Genomic DNA, 24,063 nt, shown 5'->3' with positions numbered 1-24,063 from the left:
CTAGGTTGTTAGCAAACTTTGGCAGCATCTGGTTATATATGGTAAAAAAAACATGTTTTATTAGTGGCCCTCAGAAGTGATGTCGGATTTCTTTTCTGAACTTTACCATCTTACAATTGTATTTGTCTACATGTTCTTAATGGTGCATAGCGATAAATGGAAATGTTTATCTACTGAAAAATGTGGGCAACCAAAATTTGTGGTGGGTTACCATAGTTTACCTTTTGGTAGCCCATCGGTCTACCACACATAGTAGTGATTTGTCCACCCCTGCAGTATATATTTAATACTAAACAGGTTTAAAAAATAGTTGCTGCTTTTACATTTTAAAACCTAATTTAGTAATTCATACAAGCTATTGAACATTTCCTGTTTACATTCCAGGTCCAGGCACTACTTAACCTTATTTGAGGTTTTTGATTTCGTATCATCTATTTTTAAATTGATGCAGTGACTGGGGATGGTAATTCTTAAATTGTTTGCAACCTTTTTTTGTTTCATAGCCAGCGGTGTGCAGTGCGATGACACAAGGTCTTGTGCTGATGGCTCTACCTGCTGTAAGACGCGTGCTGGAGGCTGGGCCTGCTGTTCTTTACCGAAGGTAGGAAAAGTTCACTGACAGGTCTTTGGAATATTATTTATTTATTTATTTCTTAGCAGATGCCCTTATCCCGGGCGACTTGCAGTCGAAAAGAGGGGTATCAATGTTCTGATGCTGACAACTTTAATATGCCTATAGAATTACATATGTCATCTTGTGCAGTTTGTGCAAAGAACCCAAGAGAGAAGTCTAAACTGTGCAATGTTATATCTCGTATAATAATAGACACCTTACGCACAAAGTATTACTTTTATTATAAATCTATTTTTTATGATATAGAATAATTGCTATAACTATAGCAGTCAGTGCACTTTATACATTGGACTGTTGACCACTACTGATGTAGTTCAAATGAGCAGATTTTATAACTGTCTTTGAGTTATTTCAAACTCATTATCGGAGCGTTCTGAACATTATTTTTAACAAGGAAAGATTAAAAAAAATAATAATTATTGGAAGCTACTTGCCCTTTTAACAATCCCATGCATTCCGAGAGGATGGGGGCTGCCTCTACCCCAAGGTATGTGTTTAAATATGTGTTGTGAAATAACTGGAAGTTGCTAGAGACTTGGAAATGCTGGCAGATGTTGGTCAACGGCTTATTTTTCCACCTGAGATTGCCACCAGTAACCTTCGACCAGATATTGTCTTGTGGTTTGGATCAGCACGCCTTGTTCACCTGGTAGAGTTAACAGTGCCATGGGAGGATGCTGTAGATGAGGCGTATGAGAAGAAGAAACTTTGGTACGCTCAACTAGCCGCTGAAGCAGAACAGCGAGGGTGGGGAGTCCGTCGAGCCTTCTTGAGGTGTTGTGGGCTAGTCGACGAAACACCGAGGATGGATGATGCCCACTTGAAGACCCCAGAGATCTACCCTGCTTAGCTCAATCCAGACGGCTGTCATGCTGATGCGCTAGGGAGACCACACTGCGGTTGATCCCCAAGCCAGCATTGTAGCTGTTGGGTGTGCTCATCAGTGCAATTTACTTATCAAATGTTATAGCTAACTTGAAATATGCAACTGTTTAATAGCTGAAAACAAGTAAAAAGGTCTAGTTAAGCAAATTTTCAGTTCAATTCAGGGTCTAGTTAAGTAATTAAGAGCTCGGTTGGAATGAAAACCAGCAGCCACAGGGGGTCCCCAGGACCGAGTTTAAGAAGCCCTGGCCTAGATTATCCTTGTCTTTGAGCATATTCACTGCATAGAAATAGACCGGTTGTTCTAAATTCATCCCTCCACCCCCTCCCTCCCCAGGCTGTTTGCTGTGATGACCATGAGCATTGCTGTCCAGAGGACACCACCTGTGATCTTGCCGCTGGCACCTGTGACCAGGGTGGATTCTCTGTGCCCTGGCTGAAGAAAGTGCCAGCCCTCGTGAGCGAGCCCAACGAAGAGAAGTGCGATGACCAGTACAGCTGCCCTGACGGGAACACCTGCTGTAAACTGAGCACTGGAGACTGGGCCTGCTGTCCACTGCCGCATGTAAGACATGCCTACAAGTAAAAATATAATGGAGGCATCTGTACATACAATAGTGTGCAAATATATTAGAGGAGCTCAAGATTTGTCATTTATATATTTTTTATACCTACTTGCTTAAAAACCTCATGTGTGAGAATTTAAATTTTTGGTCGGTAATCGGTGCTATTGAAACAATAGGCACTTGTGTAAAAATGTTAGACCACTTAGTGCTTTTAATTAGGCATCTTAACTTCTAAAATGTCTCTTGCATTTTGCCATTTGTGGCTGTGTATTCCTTTTCTCTTTAAATTAATTGCACATGTGGCCTATTAAAGTCATTAATTAAATTTGACGATCACTAATTTGCCTATTTTGGCAATTTTCCAAGATTCAGTTACAGGGGTTTGATTTCATATGCACACAAATAAAAACAACAGACGCACTGGGGTGTTCTAATAAATGTGCACGCTACTGTATCTCTGTGGCAAAGTGATGAGTGAATACAGGTGAGTGCAGTGTAGAGCAGATACTAAACAGACAGACAATGATTTCCAGGTGGAAGGGTGTTTATTGATTTAATTAACAATGTCCAGAGCCTTATGGCAAACACCTGTAAATAATAATGTTGGAGTGATACAGCGGCGTGTATCACTCGGTATTTGTAATTCCCCAGGTTTGACCCATAACCAATAGTCCAGTTTTACACACCAACACCAAACACAAAACACAAACACAGTTCTTAGTGATAGTGAATACGTGCAAGTGGTGTAATACAGTTCTCCGTGAAATACAGGGGTGAAAATGATGTCCGGATTTATGCAGGCTTTCGCTACAGCTCCGGATCGTGCAACTGGTAGTCTATTAAGAAACAGACGACAGTTGACAAAACACTAACAAACACAAGACAAAACTCACGGTTCACGAAACAGCACACAGACTCCTTGTAGGTTTTCAGCACTAACCATTTACCAAGGAACAGATCACGTCAGCTATGACCCCTATTTATATCCTCGCTCATGACCCCTAGGTTAACGAGTGCATCCGTTCCTCCAATCCTCAGATGCCACACCGTTTACCGTCTGGGTCATTGAGTTTGGATACCGTAGCTGCGCCCCTTTCCTAAATGACCAACTTCCACCTACCCTACGGAATAAATTGTCGTGCCATTTAGTTAAGGGTACTCTGTTCCCGTTACACAGTGCCCTCACAGGTCGAGAGGGAGATCTAACACCAAACACCATTCGATCTCTGTTTTACAAACTACCAATGCGTTTTTAAAGATTAATAAAAGTTCTTGACCATAGGGCATGAAGACATTCTTTCGTAAGTTATGGCTTCTGATAGGTTTGGCTATTTGATGGAACTTTAAAATCTGATTGGCTTAACTTTTTTTTTAAGTTATTTGAATACATGGGCCGTTTGTCATTGGATTCTATTTCTCATTGTTTATTGATGTTTCTGCTTACTATGCCACAGGCTGTGTGCTGTGCAGACAATGAATCCTGCTGTCCCGAGGGAACCACGTGTGATACCGAACACAAGAAGTGTTTGTCTGCAGAGGGGGAAACCATGATGAGGAAGAAGTTTCCGGCTATGAAGAAAAACTCCAACAATGGGAAGATGCTAGTGATTGTGAATGGGGCGGTCGAGAGAGACGTCAAATGTGATGACACCAAATCCTGTCCTGACGGCAACACCTGTTGCAAGAACAAGCAAGGGGGCTGGGGGTGCTGCAGCTTTCCCAAGGTAACTTCATTTTAAAATGTGCTGGTGTGAATATTGTCTGCTAGTCCTTTATTCTTTCAAAAAGGGTGCCAGGAAGGGAATTTCCCCCTCCCCTACTGGGAGCCACACCGATGTGCAGTACAGCATCTCATACTTCACATTTAAAAAATGTGTTTGTACTGCCTGTCAAGTTATGATGAAACTTGGTTAGTACATTCTTCAGCACTTTAATATGAGAAACTTTGCGTTTGTGGAGTCATTTGTCTAACTGCCTGTCTTGATACACTTTTGCATGTGTATACTGTGGATGTAAGGTAGATCTTTGGTTATTTTACGTGTTCTTTGTCACATTTAATTAAGGGACTGACTCTGCCTAGATCAGGGCTTCTCAAACTCGGTCCTGGGGACCCCCTGTGTCTGCTGGTTTTCATTCCAACCAAGCGCTTAATTCCTTAACTAGACCCTTAATTGAACTAATTATTTGCTTAATTAGGCATTTTTATTATTATTATTATTATTATTATTATTTATTTCTTAGCAGACGCCATTATCCAGGGCGACTTACAATCGTAAGCAAATACATTTCAAGTGTTACAATACAAGTAATACAATAAGAGCAAGAAATACAATAACTTTTGTTCAAGCAAAGTACAAGTGTGACAAACCACAATTCAATAATACAGCAGATAATAGTGATAATTACATCAGGATATGATTAAATAGTGATAGTTACATCAGGATATGATTAAATACAAAGTACTACAGGCTAAACACTTGGCAGATTACAGTATTCTGAAGTACAGGATTAAATGCAGTAAAATAGGGGGCAGATAAGAGCAAAATAAAGCACATTTACATGAAGGGTGATAGTGTCCCAGGATACAAACAGAGGAGTTCTACAGGTGCTGTTTGAAGAGGTGAGTCTTAAGGAGGCGCCGGAATGTGGTCAGGGACTGGGCAGTCCTGACATCTGTAGGAAGGTCATTCCACCACTGCGGAGCAAGGGTGGAGAAGGAGCGGGCTCTGGAGGCAGGGGAGCGTAGCGGAGGTAGAGCTAGTCTTCTAGTGCAGGCGGAGCGGAGAGGTCGAGTGGGGGTGTAGGGAGAGATGAGGGTCTGGAGGTAGCTGGGTGCAGTCTGGTGAAGGCATCTGTAGGCTAGTACAAGAGTCTTGAACTGGATGCGAGCGGTGATCGGGAGCCAGTGGAGCGAGCGGAGTAGTGGAGTAGCGTGGGCGAAGCGAGGCAGGGAGAACACCAGGCGGGCAGCAGAGTTTTGGATGAGCTGGAGCGGACGGGTGGCGGACGCAGGGAGGCCAGCCAGGAGGGAGTTGCAGTAGTCTAGGCGGGAGAGTACCAGGGCCTGGACCAGGAGCTGGGTAGCATAGTTGGTGAGGAAGGGTCGGATTCTTCGGACGTTGCTCAGGAAGAATCGGCAAGTGCGTGCCAGAGTGGAGATGTGCTGGGAATAAGAGAGGCAGGGGTCCAGGGTGACTCCAAGGTTCTTAGCTGAGGAAGAGGGAGAGAGTGTGGTAGATTCCAGAGGAACAGAGATAGAGAGATCAGAGGAGGGGGAGGAGGAGGGAAAGAAAAGGAGGTCAGATTTAGAGAGGTTGAGTTTGAGGTGATGCGAGTGCATCCAGGAGGAAATAGCAGACAGACAGGTAGAGATACGGGAGGAGATGGTGGAGTCAGAGGTGGGGAAGGAGAGGAAAATCTGAGCATCATCAGCATAGAAATGGTATGAGAAACCATAGGATGCGATGAGGGGGCCCAGGGAGCGGGTGTAGAGAGAGAACAGGAGAGGACCCAAGACTGACCCTTGGGGGACTCCAGTTAAGAGTGGGTGAGGTGTGGAGGTTGCTCCACGCCAGGTTACCTGGTAAGTGCGGTTGGAGAGGTAGGAGGAGAACCAGGCCAGAGCAGTGCCAGAGATCCCCAGGTCAGCAAGAGATGATAGTAGAATAGAGTGATCAACAGTGTCAAAGGCAGCAGAGAGGTCGAGGAGAATTAGGACAGAGGAGAGAGAGGCAGCTCGGGCACACTTAAGTGAGTTGGTGACAGACAGGAGGGCGGTTTCAGTGGAGTGGGCAGAGCGGAAGCCAGATTGGAGTGGGTCAAGCAGAGAGTGGTTGGACAGGAAAGCAGAGAGCTGGCGGTGTACAGTCCGCTCGAGGGTTTTGGAGAGGAAGGGTAGGAGGGAGACAGGACGGTAGCTCTGGAGGGAGGTGGGGTCGAGGGTAGGTTTTTTTTGAGGAGGGGAGTGATAGAGGCTTTTTTGAAGGCAGAGGGAAAGATACCAGAAAGTAGAGAGGTGTTGAGGAGGGAGGAGATGAAGGGGAGTAGAGCAGGAGCAGCAGCTTGAAAGAGGTGAGTGGGGAGGGGGTCCAAGGCACACGTGGTGGGTTTGTGACCCTGGAGCAGGGAGGAGAGGTCAGAGTCTGAGAGGGGCAAGAAGGTGGAGAAGGAGGGCGAGTTAGTAGGGGATGTAGTGGGTGTAGGGGTTGGAGCAGGAGGGGGTGCGGGGGAGGGAGAGGTGTTAAAGAGTTTGCGGATATCTGAGATTTTAGAAGGGAAGGAGGAGGCAAAGTCATCAGAGGAGGGAGGAGGAGGGGGGGAGGGTTTATAATTTGTACTTGTTTTCAGCTCTTAAACAGTTGCAGTTCAATTTACTTATCAAATGTTATAGCTAACTTGAAATATGCAACTGTTTAATAGCTGAAAACAAGTAAAAAGGTCTAATTAAGCAGATGATCAGTTCAATTAAGGGTCTAGTTAAGTAATTAAGAGCTCGGTTGGAATGAAAACCAGCAGCCACAGGGGGTCCCCAGGACCGAGTTTAAGAAGCCCTGGCCTAGATTATCCTTGTCTTTGAGCATATTCACTGCATAGAAATAGACCGGTTGTTCTAAATTCATCCCTCCACCCCCTCCCTCCCCAGGCTGTTTGCTGTGATGACCACGAGCATTGCTGTCCAGAGGACACCACCTGTGATCTTGCCGCTGGCACCTGTGACCAGGGTGGATTCTCTGTGCCCTGGCTGAAGAAAGTGCCAGCCCTCATGAGCGAGCCCAACGAAGAGAAGTGCGATGACCAGTACAGCTGCCCTGACGGGAACACCTGCTGTAAACTGAGCACTGGAGACTGGGCCTGCTGTCCACTGCCGCATGTAAGACATGCCTACATGTAAAAATATAATGGAGGCATCTGTACATACAATAGTGTGCAAATATATTAGAGGAGCTCAAGATTTGTCATTCAAATATTTTATATACCTACTTGCATAAAAATCTCATGGTGTGAGAACTAAAATTTTTGGTCAGTAATCGGTGCTATCGAAACAAATAGGCACTTGTGTAAAGATGTTAGACCACTTAGTGCTTTTAATTAGGCATCTTAACTTCTAAAAAATCTCTTGCATTTTGCCATTTGTGGCTGTGTGTTCCTTTTCTCTTAGAAATTAATTCCACATGTGGCCTATTAAAGTCATTAATTAAATTTGACGATCACTAATTTGCCTATTTTGGCAATTTTCCAAGATTCAGCTACAGGGGTTTGATTTCTTATGCACACAAATAAAAACAACAGACGCATTGGGGTGTTCCAATAAATGTGCACGCTACTGTATCTCCCAGTGCGTTTTTAACGATTAACAAAAGTTCTTGACCGTAGGGCATGAAGACATTCTTTCACAAGTTATGGCTTCTGATAGGTTTGGCTATTTGATGGAACTTTAAAATCGGATTGGCTTAACTTTTTTTTTTTTTTTTTTTTAAGGCCGTTTGTATACATGGGCCGTTTGTCATTAGATTCTATTTCTCATTGTTTATTGATGTTTCTGCTTACTTTTCCACAGGCTGTGTGCTGTGCAGACAATGAATCCTGCTGTCCCGAGGGAACCACGTGTGATACCGAACACAAGAAGTGTTTGTCTGCAGAGGGGGAAACCATGATGAGGAAGAAGTTTCCCGCTATGAAGAAAAACTCCAACAATGGGAAGATGCTAGTGATTGTGAATGGGGCGGTCGAGAGAGACGTCAAATGTGATGACACCAAATCCTGTCCTGACGGCAACACCTGCTGCAAGAACAAGCAAGGGGGCTGGGGGTGCTGCAGCTTTCCCAAGGTAACTTCATTTTAAAATGTGCTGGTGTGAATATTGTCTGCTAGTCCTTTATTCTTTCAAAAAGGGTGCCAGGAAGGGAATTTCCCCCTCCCCTACTGGGAGCCACACCGATGTGCAGTACAGCATCTCATACTTTACATTTAAAAAATGTTTTTGTACTGCCTGTCAAGTTATGATGAAACTTGGTTAGTACATTCTTCAGCACTTTAGTATCAGAATCTTTGCGTGTGTTGAGTAATTTGTCTAACTGCCTGTCTACGATACACTTTTGCATGTGTATACTGTGGATGTACAGTAGATCTTGTTAATTTTATTTGTTCTTTGTCACATTTAATTAAGGGACTGACTCTGCCTAGATTATCCTTGTTGTTGAGCATATTCACTGCATAGAAATAGTCCGCTTGTTCTAAATTCATCCCTTCACCCCCTCCCTCCCCAGGCTGTTTGCTGTGATGACCACGAGCATTGCTGTCCGGAGGACACCACCTGTGATCTTGCTGCTGGCACCTGTGACCAGGGTGGATTCTCTGTGCCCTGGCTGAAGAAAGTGCCAGCCCTCGTGAGCGAGCCCAACGAAGAGAAGTGCGATGACCAGTACAGCTGCCCTGATGGGAACACCTGCTGTAAACTGAGCACTGGAGACTGGGCCTGCTGTCCACTGCCGCATGTAAGACATGCCTACAAGTAAAAATATAATGGAGGCATCTGTACATACAATAGTGTGCAAATATATTAGAGGAGCTCAAGATTTGTCATTTATATATTTTATATACCTACTTGCTTAAAAACCTCATGGTGTGAGAATTTAAATTTTTGGTCAGTAATCGGTGCTATCGAAACAATAGGCACTTGTGTAAAAATGTTAGACCACTTAGTGCTTTTAATTAGGTGTCTTAACTTCTAAAAAGTCTCTTGCATTTTGCCATTTGTGGCTGTGTATTCCTTTTCTCTTTAAATTAATTGCACATGTGGCCTATTAAAGTCATTAATTAAATTTGACGATCACTAATTTGCCTATTTTGGCAATTTTCCAAGATTCAGTTACAGGGGTTTGATTTCATATGCACACAAATAAAAACAACAGACGCATTGGGGTGTTCTAATAAATGTGCACGCTACTGTATCTCTGTGGCAAAGTGGTGAGTGAATACAGGTGAGTGCAGTGTAGAGCAGATACTAAACAGACAGACAATGATTTCCAGGTGGAAGGGTGTTTATTGATTTAATTAACAATGTCCAGAGCCTTATGGCAAACACCTGTAAATAATAATGTTGGAGTGATACAGCGGCGTGTATCACTCGGTATTTGTAATTCCCCGGGTTTGACCCATAACCAATAGTCCAGTTTTACACACCAACACTAAACACAAAACACAAACACAGTTCTTAGTGATAGTGAATACGTGCAAGTGGTGTAATACAGTTCTCCGTGAAATACAGGGGTGAAAATGATGTCCGGATTTATGCAGGCTTTCTCTACAGCTCCGGATCGTGCAGCTGGTAGTCTATTAAAAAACAGATGACAGTTGACAAAACACTAACAAACACAAGACAAAACTCACGGTTCACGAAACAGCACACAGACTCCTTGTAGGTTTTCAGCACTAACCATTTACCAAGGAACAGATCACGTCAGCTATGACCCCTATTTATATCCTCGCTCATGACCCCTAGGTTAACGAGCGCATCCGTTCCTCTAATCCTCAGATGCCACGCCGTTTACCGTCTGGGTCATTGAGTTTGGATACCGTAGCTGCGCCCCTTTCCTAAATGACCAACTTCCACCTACCCTACGGAATAAATTGTCGTGCCATTTAGTTAAGGGTACTCTGTTCCCGTTACACAGTGCCCTCACAGGTCGAGAGGGAGATCTAACACCAAACACCATTCGATCTCTGTTACAAACTACCAATGCGTTTTTAAAGATTAATAAAAGTTCTTGACCATAGGGCATGAAGACATTCTTTCGTAAGTTATGGCTTCTGATAGGTTTGGCTATTTGATGGAACTTTAAAATCTGATTGGCTTAACTTTTTTTTTTAAGTTATTTGAATACATGGGCCTTTTGTCATTGGATTCTATTTCTCATTGTTTATTGATGTTTCTGCTTACTATGCCACAGGCTGTGTGCTGTGCAGACAATGAATCCTGCTGTCCCGAGGGAACCACGTGTGATACCGAACACAAGAAGTGTTTGTCTGCAGAGGGGGAAACCACGATGAGGAAGAAGTTTCCGGCTATGAAGAAAAACTCCAACAATGGGAAGATGCTAGTGAATGGGACGGTCGAGAGAGACGTCAAATGTGATGACACCAAATCCTGTCCTGACGGCAACACCTGCTGCAAGAACAAGCAAGGGGGCTGGGGGTGCTGCAGCTTTCCCAAGGTAACTTCATTTTAAAATGTGCTGGTGTGAATATTTTCTGCTAGTCCTTTATTCTTTCAGAAAGGGTGCCAGGAAGGGAATTTCCCCCTCCCCTACTGGGAGCCACACCGATGTGCAGTACAGCATCTCATACTTTACATTTAAAAAATGTGTTTCTACTGCTTATGATGAAACTTGGTTAGTACATTCTTCAGCACTTTAGTATCAGAAACTTTGCGTGTGTGGAGTCATTTGTCTAACTGCCTGTCTTGATACACTTTTGCAAGTGTATACTGTGGATGTAAGGTAGACCTTTGGTTATTTTACGTGTTCTTTGTCACATTTAATTAAAGGACTGACTCTGCCTAGATCAGGGCTTCTCAAACTCGTTCCTGGGGACCCCCTGTGTCTGCTGGTTTTCATTCCAACCAAGCGCTTAATTCCTTAACTAGACCCTTAATTGAACTAATTATTTGCTTAATTAGACATTTTTACTTGTTTTCAGCTCTTAAACAGTTGCAGTTCAATTTACTTATCAAATGTTATAGCTAACTTGAAATATGCAACTGTTTAATAGCTGAAAACAAGTAAAAAGGTCTAATTAAGCAGATGATCAGTTCAATTAAGGGTCTAGTTAAGTAATTAAGAGCTCGGTTGGAATGAAAACCAGCAGCCACAGGGGGTCCCCAGGACCGAGTTTAACCCTTTGCAGTCCATTTATTAAGTGCGCGTCAGGCGCGTCAGGTCCAATTTATTTTCACACGCGCAGTTAATTTTAGACGCGCTATTTAAAATGTATTTTTTTCCACAGTCAAACAGGTTTAAATGGCCCTGCATATCAACAAAGCACTCAGTAGGCTTCTCCAGCCCCGCCACACCCTTTCTTTCGCTGTCGCTTTCATCTATGTAAGAAATAAGTAATAATAAAAATAATAGTCGTACATACCGATCAATCATCTCCGGATCACTCGTTTTATCACCAAACTCCTCAATATTGCGATCAAAGTCATTATTTTATTACTATAACATCTGAAAAAAGCTCTGCAAATGTCCATGATAGTCTCTGTGCGCTGACGCACTCAGCCAGCTTGTTTACTATGACCGCCCCGTTATCTGATACCAGGGCCATATATGACTATTCATGTGATACGCCTTTCTTTTTTTTTTTTTTTTTTCCGTCTTGTTTCGGCTCCTGTCGCTCCCACTCGGCAATTGAATGGTTTTCTCGGCTTTTTCCGGAGAAAAAACGACTAGAAACCCGTTTTTTGCGTTGCTATAATGATGTCGGACCCAGTCCGACAAAGGACCTGAGAGGAATAATTGCAATGTCGGACCCAGTCCGACAATGGACCGCAAAGGGTTAAGATGCCCTGGCCTAGATTATCCTTGTCTTTGAGCATATTCACTGCATAGAAATAGACCGGTTGTTCTAAATTCATCCCTCCACCCCCTCCCTCCCCAGGCTGTTTGCTGTGATGACCAGGAGCATTGCTGTCCAGAGGACACCACCTGTGATCTTGCCGCTGGCACCTGTGACCAGGGTGGATTCTCTGTGCCCTGGCTGAAGAAAGTGCCAGCCCTCGTGAGCGAGCCCAACGAAGAGAAGTGCGATGACCAGTACAGCTGCCCTGACGGGAACACCTGCTGTAAACTGAGCACTGGAGACTGGGCCTGCTGTCCACTGCCGCATGTAAGACATGCCTACATGTAAAAATATAATGGAGGCATCCGTACATACAATAGTGTGCAAATATATTAGAGGAGCTCAAGATTTGTCATTTAAATATTTTATATACCTACTTGCATAAAAACCTCATGGTGTGAGAATTAAAATTTTTGGTCGGTAATCGGTGCTATCGAAACAAATAGGCACTTGTGTAAAAATGTTAGACCACTTAGTGCTTTTAATTAGGCATCTTAACTTCTAAAAAGTCTCTTGCATTTTGCCATTTGTGGCTGTGTATTCCTTTTCTCTTTAAATTAATTGCACATGTGGCCTATTAAAGTCATTAATTAAATTTGACGATCACTAATTTGCCTATTTTGGCAATTTTCCAAGATTCAGTTACAGGGGTTTGATTTCATATGCACACAAATAAAAACAACAGACGCACTGGGGTGTTCTAATAAATGTGCACGCTACTGTATCTCTGTGGCAAAGTGGTGAGTGAATACAGGTGAGTGCAGTGTAGAGCGGATACTAAACAGACAGACAATGATTTCCAGGTGGAAGGGTGTTTATTGATTTAATTAACAATGTCCAGAGCCTTATGGCAAACACCTGTAAATAATAATGTTGGAGTGATACAGCGGCGTGTATCACTCGGTATTTGTAATTCCCCGGGTTTGACCCATAACCAATAGTCCAGTTTTACACACCAACACTAAACACAAAACACAAACACAGTTCTTAGTGATAGTGAATACGTGCAAGTGGTGTAATACAGTTCTCCGTGAAATACAGGGGTGAAAATGATGTCCGGATTTATGCAGGCTTTCTCTACAGCTCCGGATCGTGCAGCTGGTAGTCTATTAAAAAACAGATGACAGTTGACAGAACACTAACAAACACAAGACAAAACTCACGGTTCACGAAACATAGGGGGGATACCCTACGGAATAAATTGTCGTGCCATTTAGTTAAGGGTACTCTGTTCCCGTTACACAGTGCCCTCACAGGTCGAGAGGGAGATCTAACACCAAACACCATTCGATCTCTGTTACAAACTACCAATGCGTTTTTAAAGATTAATAAAAGTTCTTGACCATAGGGCATGAAGACATTCTTTCGTAAGTTATGGCTTCTGATAGGTTTGGCTATTTGATGGAACTTTAAAATCTGATTGGCTTAACTTTTTTTTTTAAGTTATTTGAATACATGGGCCTTTTGTCATTGGATTCTATTTCTCATTGTTTATTGATGTTTCTGCTTACTATGCCACAGGCTGTGTGCTGTGCAGACAATGAATCCTGCTGTCCCGAGGGAACCACGTGTGATACCGAACACAAGAAGTGTTTGTCTGCAGAGGGGGAAACCACGATGAGGAAGAAGTTTCCGGCTATGAAGAAAAACTCCAACAATGGGAAGATGCTAGTGAATGGGACGGTCGAGAGAGACGTCAAATGTGATGACACCAAATCCTGTCCTGACGGCAACACCTGCTGCAAGAACAAGCAAGGGGGCTGGGGGTGCTGCAGCTTTCCCAAGGTAACTTCATTTTAAAATGTGCTGGTGTGAATATTGTCTGCTAGTCCTTTATTCTTACAAAAAGGGTGCCAGGAAGGGAATTTCCCCCTCCCCTACTGGGAGCCACACCGATGTGCAGTACAGCATCTCATACTTTACATTTAAAAAATGTGTTTGTACTGCTTATGATGAAACTTGGTTAGTACATTCTTCAGCACTTTAGTATCAGAAACTTTGCGTGTGAGGAGTCATTTGTCTAACTGCCTGTCTTGATACACTTTTGCATGTGTATACTGTGGATGTAAGGTAGATCTTTGGTTATTTTACATGTTCTTTGTCACATTTAATTAAGGGACTGACTCTGCCTAGATCAGGGCTTCTCAAACTCGGTCTTGGGGACCCCCTGTGTCTGCTGGTTTTCATTACAACCAAGCGCTTAATTCCTTAACTAGACCCTTAATTGAACTAATTATTTGCTTAATTAGACATTTTAACTTGTTTTCAGCTCTTAAACAGTTACAGTTCAATTTACTTATCAAATGTTATAGCTAACTTGAAATATGCAACTGTTTAATAGCTGAAAACAAGTAAAAAGGTCTAATTAAGCAGATGATCAGTTCAATTCAGGGTCTAGTTAAGTAATTAAGAGCTCGTTTGGAATGAAAACCAGCAGCCACAGGGGGTCCCCAGGACCGAGTTTAAGAAGCCCTGGCCTAGATTATCCTTGTCTTTGAGCATATTCACTGCATAGAAATAGACCGGTTGTTCTAAATTCATCCCTCCACCCCCTCCCTCCCCAGGCTGTTTGCTGTGATGACCACGAGCATTGCTGTCCAGAGGACACCACCTGTGATCTTGCCGCTGGCACCTGTGACCAGGGTGGATTCTCTGTGCCCTGGCTGAAGAAAGTGCCAGCCCTCATGAGCGAGCCCAACGAAGAGAAGTGCGATGACCAGTACAGCTGCCCTGACGGGAGCACCTGCTGTAAACTGAGCACTGGAGACTGGGCCTGCTGTCCACTGCCGCATGTAAGACATGCCTACAAGTAAAAATATAATGGAGACATCTGTACATACAATAGTGTGCAAATATATTAGAGGAGCTCAAGATTTGTCATTTAAATATTTTATATACCTACTTGCTTAAAAACCTCATGGTGTTAGAATTTAAATTTTTGGTCGGTAATCGGTGCTATCGAAACAAATAGGCACTTGTGTAAAAATGTTAGACCACTTAGTGCTTTTAATTAGGCATCTTAACTTCTAAAATGTCTCTTGCATTTTGCCATTTGTGGCTGTGTGTTCCTTTTCTCTTAGAAATTAATTCCACATGTGGCCTATTAAAGTCATTAATTAAATTTGACGATCACTAATTTGCCTATTTTGGCAATTTTCCAAGATTCAGCTACAGGGGTTTGATTTCTTATGCACACAAATAAAAACAACAGACGCATTGGGGTGTTCCAATAAATGTGCACGCTACTGTATCTCCCAGTGCGTTTTTAACGATTAACAAATGTTCTTGACCGTAGGGCATGAAGACATTCTTTCACAAGTTATGGCTTCTGATAGGTTTGGCTATTTGATGGAACTTTAAAATCGTATTGGCTTAACTTTTTTTTAATTTTTTTTTTTTAATGCCGTTTGTCATTAGATTCTATTTCTCATTGTTTATTGATGTTTCTGCTTACTTTTCCACAGGCTGTGTGCTGTGCAGACAATGAATCCTGCTGTCCCGAGGGAACCACGTGTGATACCGAACACAAGAAGTGTTTGTCTGCAGAGGGGGAAACCACGATGAGGAAGAAGTTTCCGGCTATGAAGAAAAACTCCAACAATGGGAAGATGCTAGTGATTGTGAATGGGACGGTCGAGAGAGACGTCAAATGTGATGACACCAAATCCTGTCCTGACGGCAACACCTGCTGCAAGAACAAGCAAGGGGGCTGGGGGTGCTGCAGCTTTCCCAAGGTAACTTCATTTTAAAATGTGCTGGTGTGAATATTTTCTGCTAGTCCTTTATTCTTTCAGAAAGGGTGCCAGGAAGGGAATTTCCCCCTCCCCTACTGGGAGCCACACCGATGTGCAGTACAGCATCTCATACTTTACATTTAAAAAATGTGTTTCTACTGCTTATGATGAAACTTGGTTAGTACATTCTTCAGCACTTTAGTATCAGAAACTTTGCGTGTGTGGAGTCATTTGTCTAACTGCCTGTCTTGATACACTTTTGCAAGTGTATACTGTGGATGTAAGGTAGACCTTTGGTTATTTTACGTGTTCTTTGTCACATTTAATTAAAGGACTGACTCTGCCTAGATCAGGGCTTCTCAAACTCGTTCCTGGGGACCCCCTGTGTCTGCTGGTTTTCATTCCAACCAAGCGCTTAATTCCTTAACTAGACCCTTAATTGAACTAATTATTTGCTTAATTAGACATTTTTACTTGTTTTCAGCTCTTAAACAGTTGCAGTTCAATTTACTTATCAAATGTTATAGCTAACTTGAAATATGCAACTGTTTAATAGCTGAAAACAAGTAAAAAGGTCTAATTAAGCAGATGATCAGTTCAATTAAGGGTCTAGTTAAGTAATTAAGAGCTCGGTTGGAATGAAAACCAGCAGCCACAGGGGGTCCCCAGGACCGAGTTTAACCCTTTGCAGTCCATTTATTAAGTGCGCGTCAGGCGCGTCAGGTCCAATTTATTTTCACACGCGCAGTTAATTTTAGACGCGCTATTTAAAATGTATTTTTTTCCACAGTCAAACAGGTTTAAATGGCCCTGCATATCAACAAAGCACTCAGTAGGCTTCTCCAGCCCCGCCACACCCTTTCTTTCGCTGTCGCTTTCATCTATGTAAGAAATAAGTAATAATAAAAATAATAGTCGTACATACCGATCAATCATCTCCGGATCACTCGTTTTATCACCAAACTCCTCAATATTGCGATCAAAGTCATTATTTTATTACTATAACATCTGAAAAAAGCGCTGCAAATGTCCATGATAGTCTCTGTGCGCTGACGCACTCAGCCAGCTTGTTTACTATGACCGCCCCGTTATCTGATACCAGGGCCATATATGACTATTCATGTGATACGCCTTTCTTTTTTTTTTTTTTTTTTTCCGTCTTGTTTCGGCTCCTGTCGCTCCCACTCGGCAATTGAATGGTTTTCTCGGCTTTTTCCGGAGAAAAAACGACTAGAAACCCGTTTTTTGCGTTGCTATAATGATGTCGGACCCAGTCCGACAAAGGACCTGAGAGGAATAATTGCAATGTCGGACCCAGTCCGACAATGGACCGCAAAGGGTTAAGATGCCCTGGCCTAGATTATCCTTGTCTTTGAGCATATTCACTGCATAGAAATAGACCGGTTGTTCTAAATTCATCCCTCCACCCCCTCCCTCCCCAGGCTGTTTGCTGTGATGACCACGAGCATTGCTGTCCAGAGGACACCACCTGTGATCTTGCCGCTGGCACCTGTGACCAGGGTGGATTCTCTGTGCCCTGGCTGAAGAAAGTGCCAGCCCTCGTGAGCGAGCCCAACGAAGAGAAGTGCGATGACCAGTACAGCTGCCCTGACGGGAACACCTGCTGTAAACTGAGCACTGGAGACTGGGCCTGCTGTCCACTGCCGCATGTAAGACATGCCTACAAGTAAAAATATAATGGAGGCATCCGTACATACAATAGTGTGCAAATATATTAGAGGAGCTCAAGATTTGTCATTTAAATATTTTATATACCTACTTGCATAAAAACCTCATGGTGTGAGAATTAAAATTTTTGGTCGGTAATCGGTGCTATCGAAACAAATAGGCACTTGTGTAAAAATGTTAGACCACTTAGTGCTTTTAATTAGGCATCTTAACTTCTAAAAAGTCTCTTGCATTTTGCCATTTGTGGCTGTGTATTCCTTTTCTCTTTAAATTAATTGCACATGTGGCCTATTAAAGTCATTAATTAAATTTGACGATCACTAATTTGCCTATTTTGGCAATTTTCCAAGATTCAGTTACAGGGGTTTGATTTCATATGCACACAAATAAAAACAACAGACGCACTGGGGTGTTCTAATAAATGTGCACGCTACTGTATCTCTGTGGCAAAGTGGTGAGTGAATACAGGTGAGTGCAGTGTAGAGCGGATACTAAACAGACAGACAATGATTTCCAGGTGGAAGGGTGTTTATTGATTTAATTAACAATGTCCAGAGCCTTATGGCAAACACCTGTAAATAATAATGTTGGAGTGATACAGCGGCGTGTATCACTCGGTATTTGTAATTCCCCGGGTTTGACCCATAACCAATAGTCCAGTTTTACACACCAACACTAAACACAAAACACAAACACAGTTCTTAGTGATAGTGAATACGTGCAAGTGGTGTAATACAGTTCTCCGTGAAATACAGGGGTGAAAATGATGTCCGGATTTATGCAGGCTTTCTCTACAGCTCCGGATCGTGCAGCTGGTAGTCTATTAAAAAACAGATGACAGTTGACAGAACACTAACAAACACAAGACAAAACTCACGGTTCACGAAACAGCACACAGACTCCTTGTAGGTTTTCAGCACTAACCAATTACCAAGGAACAGATCACGTCAGCTATGACCCCTATTTATATCCTCGCTCATGACCCCTAGGTTAACGAGCGCATCCGTTCCTCTAATCCTCAGATGCCACGCCGTTTACCGTCTGGGTCATTGAGTTTGGATACCGTAGCTGCGCCCCTTTCCTAAATGACCAACTTCCACCTACCCTACGGAATAAATTGTCGTGCATTTAGTTAAGGGTACTCTGTTCCCGTTACACAGTGCCCTCACAGGTCGAGAGGGAGATCTAACACCAAACACCATTCGATCTCTGTTACAAACTACCAATGCGTTTTTAAAGATTAATAAAAGTTCTTGACCATAGGGCATGAAGACATTCTTTCGTAAGTTATGGCTTCTGATAGGTTTGGCTATTTGATGGAACTTTAAAATCTGATTGGCTTAACTTTTTTTTTTAAGTTATTTGAATACATGGGCCTTTTGTCATTGGATTCTATTTCTCATTGTTTATTGATGTTTCTGCTTACTATGCCACAGGCTGTGTGCTGTGCAGACAATGAATCCTGCTGTCCCGAGGGAACCACGTGTGATACCGAACACAAGAAGTGTTTGTCTGCAGAGGGGGAAACCACGATGAGGAAGAAGTTTCCGGCTATGAAGAAAAACTCCAACAATGGGAAGATGCTAGTGATTGTGAATGGGACGGTCGAGAGAGACGTCAAATGTGATGACACCAAATCCTGTCCTGACGGCAACACCTGCTGCAAGAACAAGCAAGGGGGCTGGGGGTGCTGCAGCTTTCCCAAGGTAACTTCATTTTAAAATGTGCTGGTGTGAATATTTTCTGCTAGTCCTTTATTCTTTCAGAAAGGGTGCCAGGAAGGGAATTTCCCCCTCCCCTACTGGGAGCCACACCGATGTGCAGTACAGCATCTCATACTTTACATTTAAAAAATGTGTTTCTACTGCTTATGATGAAACTTGTTTAGTACATTCTTCAGCACTTTAGTATCAGAAACGTTGCATGTGTGGAGTCATTTGTCTAACTGCCTGTCTTGATACACTTTTGCATGTGTATACTGTGGATGTAAGGTAGATCTTGGTTATTTTATTTGTTCTTTGTCACATTTAATTAAGGGACTGACTCTGCCTAGATTATCCTTGTTGTTGAGCATATTCACTGCATAGAAATAGTCAGCTTGTTCTAAATTCATCCCTTCACCCCCTCCCTCCCCAGGCTGTTTGCTGTGATGACCACGAGCATTGCTGTCCAGAGGACACCACCTGTGATCTTGCTGCTGGCACCTGTGACCAGGGTGGATTCTCTGTGCCCTGGCTGAAGAAAGTGCCAGCCCTCGTGAGCGAGCCCAACGAAGAGAAGTGCGATGACCAGTACAGCTGCCCTGACGGGAACACCTGCTGTAAACTGAGCACTGGAGACTGGGCCTGCTGTCCACTGCCGCATGTAAGACATGCCTACAAGTAAAAATATAATGGAGACATCTGTACATACAATAGTGTGCAAATATATTAGAGGAGCTCAAGATTTGTCATTTATATATTTTATATACCTACTTGCTTAAAAACCTCATGGTGTGAGAATTTAAATTTTTGGTCGGTAATCGGTGCTATCGAAACAAATAGGCACTTGTGTAAAAATGTTAGACCACTTAGTGCTTTTTAATTTGGTGTCTTAACTTCTAAAAAGTCTCTTGCATTTTGCCATTTGTGGCTGTGTGTTCCTTTTCTCTTAGAAATTAATTGCACATGTGGCCTATTAAAGTCATTAATTAAATTTGACGATCACTAATTTGCCTATTTTGGCAATTTTCCAAGATTCAGTTACAGGGGTTCGATTTCATATGCACACAAATAAAAACAACAGACGCATTGGGGTGTTCCAATAAATGTGCACGCTACTGTATCTCCCAGTGCGTTTTTAACGATTAACAAAAGTTCTTGACCGTAGGGCATGAAGACATTCTTTCACAAGTTATGGCTTCTGATAGGTTTGGCTATTTGATGGAACTTTAAAATCGGATTGGCTTAACTTTTTTTTAATTTTTTTTTTTTAATGCCGTTTGTCATTAGATTCTATTTCTCATTGTTTATTGATGTTTCTGCTTACTTTTCCACAGGCTGTGTGCTGTGCAGACAATGAATCCTGCTGTCCCGAGGGAACCACGTGTGATACCGAACACAAGAAGTGTTTGTCTGCAGAGGGGGAAACCACGATGAGGAAGAAGTTTCCGGCTATGAAGAAAAACTCCAACAATGGGAAGATGCTAGTGATTGTGAATGGGACGGTCGAGAGAGACGTCAAATGTGATGACACCAAATCCTGTCCTGACGGCAACACCTGCTGCAAGAACAAGCAAGGGGGCTGGGGGTGCTGCAGCTTTCCCAAGGTAACTTCATTTTAAAATGTGCTGGTGTGAATATTTTCTGCTAGTCCTTTATTCTTTCAAAAAGGGTGCCAGGAAGGGAATTCCCCCCCCCCCCCCCCCCTACTGGGAGCCACACCGATGTGCAGTACAGCATCTCATACTTTACATTTAAAACATGTGTTTGTACTGCTTCTGATGAAACTTGGTTAGTACATTCTTCAGCACTTTAGTATCAGAAACTTTGCGTGTGTGGAGTCATTTGTCTAACTGCCTGTCTTGATACACTTTTGCAAGTGTATACTGTGGATGTAAGGTAGACCTTTGGTTATTTTACGTGTTCTTTGTCACATTTAATTAAAGGACTGACTCTGCCTAGATCAGGGCTTCTCAAACTCGTTCCTGGGGACCCCCTGTGTCTGCTGGTTTTCATTCCAACCAAGCGCTTAATTCCTTAACTAGACCCTTAATTGAACTAATTATTTGCTTAATTAGACATTTTTACTTGTTTTCAGCTCTTAAACAGTTGCAGTTCAATTTACTTATCAAATGTTATAGCTAACTTGAAATATGCAACTGTTTAATAGCTGAAAACAAGTAAAAAGGTCTAATTAAGCAGATGATCAGTTCAATTAAGGGTCTAGTTAAGTAATTAAGAGCTCGGTTGGAATGAAAACCAGCAGCCACAGGGGGTCCCCAGGACCGAGTTTAACCCTTTGCAGTCCATTTATTAAGTGCGCGTCAGGCGCGTCAGGTCCAATTTATTTTCACACGCGCAGTTAATTTTAGACGCGCTGTTTAAAATGTATTTTTTTCCACAGTCAAACAGGTTTAAATGGCCCTGCATATCAACAAAGCACTCACTAGGCTTCTCCAGCCCCGCCACACCCTTTCTTTCGCTGTCGCTTTCATCTATGTAAGAAATAAATAATAATAAAAATAATAGTCGTACATACCGATCAATCATCTCCGGATCACTCGTTTTATCACCAAACTCCTCAATATTGCGATCAAAGTCATTATTTTATTACTATAACATCTGAAAAAAGCTCTGCAAATGTCCATGATAGTCTCTGTGCGCTGACGCACTCAGCCAGCTTGTTTACTATGACCGCCCCGTTATCTGATACCAGGGCCATATATGACTATTCATGTGATACGCCTTTTTTTTTTTTTTTTTTTTTTTTCCGTCTTGTTTCGGCTCCTGTCGCTCCCACTCGGCAATTGAATGGTTTTCTCGGCTTTTTCCGGAGAAAAAACGACTAGAAACCCGTTTTTTGCGTTGCTATAATGATGTCGGACCCAGTCCGACAAAGGACCTGAGAGGAATAATTGCAATGTCGGACCCAGTCCGACAATGGACCGCAAAGGGTTAAGATGCCCTGGCCTAGATTATCCTTGTCTTTGAGCATATTCACTGCATAGAAATAGACCGGTTGTTCTAAATTCATCCCTCCACCCCCTCCCTCCCCAGGCTGTTTGCTGTGATGACCACGAGCATTGCTGTCCAGAGGACACCACCTGTGATCTTGCCGCTGGCACCTGTGACCAGGGTGGATTCTCTGTGCCCTGGCTGAAGAAAGTGCCAGCCCTCGTGAGCGAGCCCAACGAAGAGAAGTGCGATGACCAGTACAGCTGCCCTGACGGGAACACCTGCTGTAAACTGAGCACTGGAGACTGGGCCTGCTGTCCACTGCCGCATGTAAGACATGCCTACAAGTAAAAATATAATGGAGGCATCTGTACATACAATAGTGTGCAAATATATTAGAGGAGCTCAAGATTTGTCATTTATATATTTTATATACCTACTTGCTTAAAAACCTCATGGTGTGAGAATTAAAATTTTTGGTCGGTAATCGGTGCTATCGAAACAAATAGGCACTTGTGTAAAAATGTTAGACCACTTAGTGCTTTTTAATTTGGTGTCTTAACTTCTAAAAAGTCTCTTGCATTTTGCCATTTGTGGCTGTGTGTTCCTTTTCTCTTAGAAATTAATTGCACATGTGGCCTATTAAAGTCATTAATTAAATTTGACGATCACTAATTTGCCTATTTTGGCAATTTTCCAAGATTCAGTTACAGGGGTTTGATTTCATATGCACACAAATAAAAACAACAGACGCATTGGGGTGTTCCAATAAATGTGCACGCTACTGTATCTCCCAGTGCGTTTTTAACTATTATCAAAAGTTCTTGACCGTAGGGCATGAAGACATTCTTTCACAAGTTATGGCTTCTGATAGGTTTGGCTATTTGATGGAACTTTAAAATCGGATTGGCTTAACTTTTTTTTAATTTTTTTTTTTAAGTTATTTGAATACATGGGCCGTTTGTCATTAGATTCTATTTCTCATTGTTTATTGATGTTTCTGCTTACTTTTCCACAGGCTGTGTGCTGTGCAGACAATGAATCCTGCTGTCCCGAGGGAACCACGTGTGATACCGAACACAAGAAGTGTTTGTCTGCAGAGGGGGAAACCACGATGAGGAAGAAGTTTCCGGCTATGAAGAAAAACTCCAACAATGGGAAGATGCTAGTGATTGTGAATGGGACGGTCGAGAGAGACGTCAAATGTGATGACACCAAATCCTGTCCTGACGGCAACACCTGCTGCAAGAACAAGCAAGGGGGCTGGGGGTGCTGCAGCTTTCCCAAGGTAACTTCATTTTAAAATGTGCTGGTGTGAATATTGTCTGCTAGTCCTTTATTCTTACAAAAAGGGTGCCAGGAAGGGAATTTCCCCCTCCCCTACTGGGAGCCACACCGATGTGCAGTACAGCATCTCATACTTTACATTTAAAAAATGTGTTTGTACTGCCTGTCAAGTTATGATGAAACTTGGTTAGTACATTCTTCAGCACTTTAATATGAGAAACTTTGCGTGTGTGGAGTCATTTGTCTAACTGCCTGTCTTGATACACTTTTGCATGTGTATACTGTGGATGTACAGTAGATCTTGTTAATTTTATTTGTTCTTTGTCACATTTAATTAAGGGACTGACTCTGCCTAGATTATCCTTGTTGTTGAGCATATTCACTGCATAGAAATAGTCAGCTTGTTCTAAATTCATCCCTTCACCCCCTCCCTCCCCAGGCTGTTTGCTGTGATGACCACGAGCATTGCTGTCCAGAGGACACCACCTGTGATCTTGCTGCTGGCACCTGTGACCAGGGTGGATTCTCTGTGCCCTGGCTGAAGAAAGTGCCAGCCCTCATGAGCGAGCCCAACGAAGAGAAGTGCGATGACCAGTACAGCTGCCCTGACGGGAGCACCTGCTGTAAACTGAGCACTGGAGACTGGGCCTGCTGTCCACTGCCGCATGTAAGACATGCCTACAAGTAAAAATATAATGGAGACATCTGTACATACAATAGTGTGCAAATATATTAGAGGAGCTCAAGATTTGTCATTTAAATATTTTATATACCTACTTGCATAAAAATCTCATGGTGTGAGAACTAAAATTTTTGGTCAGTAATCGGTGCTATCGAAACAAATAGGCACTTGTGTAAAAATGTTAGACCACTTAGTGCTTTTAATTAGGTGTCTTAACTTCTAAAAAGTCTCTTGCATTTTGCCATTTGTGGCTGTGTGTTCCTTTTCTCTTAGAAATTAATTGCACATGTGGCCTATTAAAGTCATTAATTAAATT

The 24,063-nt window shown here is 42.7% G+C and overlaps 1 protein-coding gene across 1 annotated transcript in view; it reads left to right on the top strand.

The window, feature by feature from the left end:
- LOC117433375 (uncharacterized) overlaps positions 1-24,063 on the top strand; it is a 53,006-nt gene that overhangs the window by 14,673 nt on the left and 14,270 nt on the right. The window contains exons 10-27 of the mRNA XM_059006582.1: positions 504-601; positions 1,857-2,084; positions 3,540-3,809; positions 6,728-6,955; positions 7,643-7,912; positions 8,352-8,579; positions 10,035-10,298; positions 11,740-11,967; positions 13,222-13,485; positions 14,265-14,492; positions 15,165-15,434; positions 16,877-17,121; positions 18,469-18,829; positions 19,260-19,487; positions 20,161-20,430; positions 21,881-22,108; positions 22,797-23,066; positions 23,505-23,732. Coding sequence (XP_058862565.1) covers positions 504-601; positions 1,857-2,084; positions 3,540-3,809; positions 6,728-6,955; positions 7,643-7,912; positions 8,352-8,579; positions 10,035-10,298; positions 11,740-11,967; positions 13,222-13,485; positions 14,265-14,492; positions 15,165-15,434; positions 16,877-17,121; positions 18,469-18,829; positions 19,260-19,487; positions 20,161-20,430; positions 21,881-22,108; positions 22,797-23,066; positions 23,505-23,732 — 4,406 coding nt within the window. The remainder of the gene's footprint in view (positions 1-503; positions 602-1,856; positions 2,085-3,539; positions 3,810-6,727; positions 6,956-7,642; positions 7,913-8,351; positions 8,580-10,034; positions 10,299-11,739; positions 11,968-13,221; positions 13,486-14,264; positions 14,493-15,164; positions 15,435-16,876; positions 17,122-18,468; positions 18,830-19,259; positions 19,488-20,160; positions 20,431-21,880; positions 22,109-22,796; positions 23,067-23,504; positions 23,733-24,063) is intronic.

This window comes from Acipenser ruthenus, chromosome 33 (genome assembly GCF_902713425.1).
Source record: "Acipenser ruthenus chromosome 33, fAciRut3.2 maternal haplotype, whole genome shotgun sequence".
Taxonomy (NCBI): domain Eukaryota; kingdom Metazoa; phylum Chordata; class Actinopteri; order Acipenseriformes; family Acipenseridae; genus Acipenser; species Acipenser ruthenus.
This window is presented reverse-complemented; position numbering and strand designations above follow the sequence as displayed.